The sequence below is a fragment of the Ictalurus punctatus genome, chromosome 4 (genome assembly GCF_001660625.3).
Source record: "Ictalurus punctatus breed USDA103 chromosome 4, Coco_2.0, whole genome shotgun sequence".
NCBI lineage: Eukaryota > Metazoa > Chordata > Actinopteri > Siluriformes > Ictaluridae > Ictalurus > Ictalurus punctatus.
In genome coordinates this window covers 33,742,290-33,748,343 of record NC_071284.1, presented here as the reverse complement: position 1 = coordinate 33,748,343, position 6,054 = coordinate 33,742,290, and the positions used below count along the sequence as shown (strand labels likewise).

Genomic DNA, 6,054 nt, shown 5'->3' with positions numbered 1-6,054 from the left:
ACAGCTGTTCCCTCACGAGTCTCTCTCTCTCTCTCAAAAAACCCCTGCAGCTTTCATAGACGTCACCATACCGACGATACGTTTACTCAGTCAAAGATTACCCGACAGTCCCTGTGCGTGAGCTGTTACTAGAGAAACGATAACGCATTAATATGAACCCAGCGTTCATGTTACGCCCGGATTCTGACCAATCGGATTCGACGGCGCTGAGTTAGCGGACACGCCTCCTTTCAAGAGTTTACTTTGTCCTAATCGGTTACTATTTATTTATCTGATACTATTTATTGTTATTTATACACACACACACATACACACTAGAGAGAACTGCTGAGACTGTAGTATATCCCAGAGTTTTAACGTAATTCCCCGAATCCACGTGGGGAAGCTGTTTATTGCTGTAGCAGCTGTCCATTCGTCTTCGCTCCATCACTTCACTGACAGGGTGAAAACACAGCGGTTTCCCTCTCCCCCAGAACACCATCCATTACAATCCACTGAGAAACTGCTCTACAATCTGGTCAATAGCCCCCCCCCCCACACACACACACTTAACACACACTGTTGACTACGACAGATATCCTCAAGTCTCTAATGGTGTGATTCGGGCGTGGCTTCGGTGCCCGCTAGTCACGGGCGTGAAGAAACGGGCGTGGTCGCTGTCAGTGCCGGCGGAGGCGTGAACGTTAACTTTACGTCATCGTCGCATCGCATTATATCGCACAGACAGAACGTATCGTTTCGATATAACTGCCTGCTTTAAAGACGTCACGGGGGCTAGACCTGTTACGAAGGAGTTTAATACGAGGAGGAAAACAAACAAACAAACAAACAAACGAACAAACAAAAACAATCAAACTTCGATGATCTCAAACACAAGCAAAAACGATACTCGTGACGCGAGGGCTGAATCCTGCATGAACTGCAGCACTATCAGCAGCCAGTCGAACAGCATTGTGGGTAATGTAGGTCACCGTTAACCAAAGTAAAAGTAAAATAAATAAGTAAATAAAGAAAGAAAGAAAGTCGTTCGGAGTGGAGTTTTATTTTAACTTTCATACATTGGATCGGAGCAAAAACGGGACCGTGCTCAAAATCACTGACTCGGCAGTCTTTAACGGTCCCCAAGCGGCTCACGAGAGACGTGTTTCGGCTCGACCAGGTCTCCGGCGTTTGAGAAAGCGCTGCTCTCGGGTCAGTGTGAATGACACAGCGCTGTAAATACACCGCTGTTATTCTTATAGCAAAAAGTCTCCACATGCACTGACAGCAGATATGTCACCTTTAACCTCACCACATCCGTGCTCGTATTTTACACCGCTGACAGCACGGATGGAAAAGCAGTGTGTGTGTGTGTGTGTGTGTGTGTGTGTGTGTGTGTTTAAATGCCTGACTGACTGCTCGTGCTATGAAGTAGTGCGAGTTGGTAGTAGTGAGAAGTAGTGTGCATTTTTTTGTGTCCCTGTGTGTGTGTGTGTATATATATATATGTGTGTGTGTGTGTCAGCCCTACGTCTCTGGTTGTTAAAGCTCTCTAGATGGTTGTGAGAGACTCCAGCAGCTTTGAAGTGAAGCTTCCCCCACCAGCGCCGGCTCACAGCAACCATAAACCCCGCCGTAAATCTTCCGCGCTGCTCTCATTCTCCGTCTCTCCGTCCCTTCCCCTCCGCCCGCCCGTCTTCCTTCTCTCTCTACGAGGGCATGTATCGCAGCTCTCGCACGGACGTGTTCGTTTTTCAAAAAAACAAACCAGGCGAGATCGTGATCATGAACCATCGTGGTAGAAAGCGTGTAGTCGAGTGTGTGCGAACGCGTAATCTGGTCGTGCGCGGTTCTTTTCGCTTACAGATTCAGGATCAGTGCTTAACTCGCACCCAAAAACCCCAAACTCATCTCATTTCAAGCCAAAACTGCCCCCGAATTGATCTGAATATCAGCTGCTGACCAGCTGGACGACCTCTCGCCCAGTCCACAGATGGCCGCAGCTCCTCCTGCCGAGCGTCCCGGGTCCGTCGTCGGTCCGCAAACGGAACGGGACGAGATAAAGGGCGACCTTTTGGGGCTGAAGGTCGAGCACACGGCAAACATTCTGTGCCCCCCCCCATTCTTAGGCCACAGCAAAGGATCATGTGAGGTCAGAGGTCACTGAGAGAGGTCAGGGATAAGGGAGGAGGAAGTGGACATTGAGGAAAGAGCGGGGGGTTTTTTTCTGGAGAACAGGAGACATGTCGGGTTCTGAAAAGTGCTCTTCAATCCATCACCCACCGGCTCTTCGGTCAATAGAGCCGATACCCATGACCCCCCTACGCCGACATTGTTCTGCTCAGCCAATAGCAGTCACCTTCGGGGTCGGTGATAAACGGGCTAACAGCAAACACAATGGTTTGTTCTGAGTACCGACTGGACTGAACTTGTTTTACTTAAAGTGCTAATGGACACGAAGCATAGTTTTGGCAGCTGTAGGGTTCAGAGCGGGATGGGTCAAAGCCCAAAAGCCCACAATTACCAAGATGCTAATTCGTATTTTTATTTATTTAATAAGATAAACGATAAAAAAAAAACGATTTTTTAAAAATCCTTTAATATGTATTTTTCTTTTGGGCCTTTTTGACCCAAATAAGAAGTGAGAAGAGAACAGTGTCACGGGAAATGTTTCGTTTTGGACCCTGATCAATTTATTTTATATATATATATATATATATATATATATATATATATATATATATATATATATATATATATATATATATATATATATATAAAAAAGAGATGGGCAGATAAAAATGGCGGCTGGGATATCGTTCGTATCCTATAACAAATGACGAAAATTGGAACAGGAATGGGAAATGTTTATTATATTTTCTTTCCTTACGACTGATTTTATTATATTTAAGGAGTTTAACTATGAAGTACTTCACAGTTTAAAAAAAAAAAAAAGCGTAGCTTAGAAAACAATATCGGATGAGTATCGGCTTATGCTCATCCGTTTTGGTACGAGTGTCTGAAGAGAAAAAAGTGGCATCATTCGATCTCTAGAATACACCCCATTACACCATTCATACTTCTATCCATTAGATAATCTACTCATCCATCCAGCCACACATCTGAGGTGTTGTTTGCTTTGGTTTAACTTCTTGAACCGTCCTAGTTTGCCTTTGTGGATCTTTCCATCCATCCATCCAGGTATATGCTTTCTTATGGACCTTATCTACTCTACTCGACACCCTACCCGCCCCAGCAGTGACGGTGGAGTCTGTGCTCACCGAGGCCTCCGATGGTGTGGCGGTTGATGTGGGGTGGTATCTGCATGGGCGGGCTCTCGGGTTGGCTCTCCTCGTGGTAGAAGAGTCGGAATCCCTGAAGGCCGGCCACAGAACTCCCCGCAGCCAAACGCCAGCGCACCGCCAGAGTCGTACAGTTCAGGGGCTCCAACTGCAGCTCCGGCGCCAGGGGCACTACACATCGTCGCACGAGACAGAGAGACAGGGAGAGAGAGAGGAATAAACAATCACTTTGAATGTATTAGCATAAAGGGAATGTTTCATAAAATGTAGTGCATCTACATAATGGTTTTTCTAACTCTCTGTTTATTCGGTTTTTTTCCCCCAACAGGAAAACAACTAAGCGCCTGAGCGGCGTAACCCCGCCCACAAAACCCACCTGTAACCCTCCCATTGATCACAGCCATGGATATTAAAAAAATAATAATTAAATCAATGACGCTGTTAAAAATGAGCTGAAAAACCCCACACAAGTTTACACCACACACACAAACACCAACAACCTCGAACGACATCTTGTTGCCAGTGCACGCTTTTCATTTGCGCGAGTTCGTTTCTACGTGCCTGCTTCACACTTATTTTACTGCCGTGTTTACGGTTTGCGACTCTAAAACGGATTTAACGAGGCAAACTTTTCATTTGTACTGTGAGCTCATAAATGCGTACGACAAAAGCAATAAAGCTGGAGTGAATTTGTCTGGCAAAAGACGCGGGTCTTTACTGGGCAAGCTCCTGACGTTTCATATGCTCGGCACTCTGCTTTTATTGAGTGTGAAACATCTGAACCCGGTGCGCAGAGAGAGCCCTGTGGTCGTGGACATGATGGCCACAGATGATTTCGGAGGAATTGCACATCACTTTTATTTAGAATGACGGTGAATATAATTCGCATGGAGGAACTGGCCCAGCGGTTAGCGTGAGGGAAAGGCTATTCTGCTTCTCAGAACTCACGGTGCCTGCGGGCTCTCGTTTTATGATCCGTGACTGAGGCCTTTTCTACGTGCCTCATAGCCAGGGTCAGAGTTCAGCGCAGCGAACAACACAATGCCTTAACAGGACGGTTATTGTGAGCACTTAACGTGCACGGATAGATGGAGAATGAGAGAGAGAGAGAGAGAGAGAGAGAGAGAGAGAGAGAGAGAGAGAGAGAGAAACAACATATACAGACTGTGAAAGAGAAAGAAACGGAAGCAAAAAACTAGGAGACAAGCAAAGAGCAAAAAAAAAAGAATGATAAAGAGGAATAGTAGGAGAAATAGAATTACAGAGAAAGAAAAAAAAGTAATAAAAAATTTTTGCCTGTGTATTCCGTAGAACCCAAAGAGGAGAACATCATCATCATTATTATTATTATTATTATTCTTACAGAGACAAAAGAGAGAAAAAACTGTCTCTCTATCTATCATCGGACGTATATGGATGAAAAGATGGTGAAAGAAAACTCATCTATAGAACCAGCAATGCACCAGATAGAAATGGGGAGAGCCTGATCTCGCTCATTTTACACAAAACAAAGTCTCAAAGAACTGAGCAGGCACAGCTTGGTGGAGCTACCTCTTCTATTAGACGTCGAGAGAGGCTGGAAAATGCCCTCAGAGGCACGTTATCTCCTTATCACTTAGGAAACGTACCAGATAAACACGTCCTTCCTGATTTATCACTAGGACTGCGAACTACTCCGTAACGTCTCTAGACTTTTGGTGTTACCTTCTCTGCTGGAGGTCTTGGGGGTCCTGTGGGAGGTCCAGGCGCTCGGCTCTCCCCAGCCCATGCTGGTGGAGGCGGCAATCCTCAGAAGGTAGACGGTATCGGGCTGGAGGCCCTCCAGCAGGTGATGGGTTTGGTCTCCGGGCAGCTCCAACTGCGTGGTGGATCCCTCAGAGCCGGCGCGGTACCACAGACGATACGCGGAAACGCGGCCGCGGCTCAGCTTCGGCGACAATGGCAGCCATGACACCTGGATATCCGTGGGACTGCGGCTGGTGAGGGACAGCTCTGGGGCACGCAGAGGAACTGAGCAGAGAGAGAGAGAGAGACACAGAGAGAGAGACATATACAGCAAGTCTGTTTGATATACACTTGGCACAACATTAAAGCTTCCCATACTTCCCTTACTGAGTACCTACAGTCAGCTCCAGAATTATTGGCACCCTTATTAAAATACAAAGAGAGACATGCTTCAGTTACATTGTGTGTTTAAGAACTTACATGGATGCCAATCATTCTGACATGTTGTTTTGTTAATAAGTATTTTATTTCATCTTCAATTATTTGAAGCAAATTCACCTCAAAGACTTTTTTTTTAAACCAAGGGTGCCAATAATTCCTGAGCTGAGTAAAAAAAAAAAAATAATAATTACAAAAACATGTCTAAGATTATAAATCAACATTTTGTATGGTATGAAATTCAGCTTTTTGCAATGCTCGGCCATTTTGGATTTGAATAAACTCGAATGGGGGTTAACTTTTTGCAGGAGTTTTTGATACCACTACACTATTGTTCCTTTTTTCGCTCAGTGCAAATGATGATGCCTCATGATGTCTGAGCTTCTAAACAAGGCAGTCTTGGTTAGTTCTGCCTCTTAATGATTCATTCGGGTAAATCTAAGTGTAACGACTGTATTTATATCACATGCTTGAGTGTATATATTGTATATGATGTTGCATTATCAATAAAATGTATTTACGTGTTTCCTCCTAGCGGAGTGTAGAATAAAGCAGCGCTTGTATAAATCCTAAAAGACCGGAGTTGGTGAGGTGAGCATTCTTACTCAAT

General features: G+C 45.0%; 1 protein-coding gene across 1 annotated transcript in view; it reads right to left on the bottom strand.

Annotated features, from left to right (window-relative positions):
- prtga (protogenin homolog a (Gallus gallus)) overlaps nucleotides 1–6,054 on the bottom strand; it is a 38,620-nt gene that overhangs the window by 10,797 nt on the left and 21,769 nt on the right. Inside the window, exons 9-10 of the mRNA XM_047153442.2 lie at nucleotides 4,986–5,291; nucleotides 3,261–3,452 (exon numbers count right to left, since the gene is read on the bottom strand). Coding sequence (XP_047009398.2) covers nucleotides 3,261–3,452; nucleotides 4,986–5,291 — 498 coding nt within the window. The remainder of the gene's footprint in view (nucleotides 1–3,260; nucleotides 3,453–4,985; nucleotides 5,292–6,054) is intronic.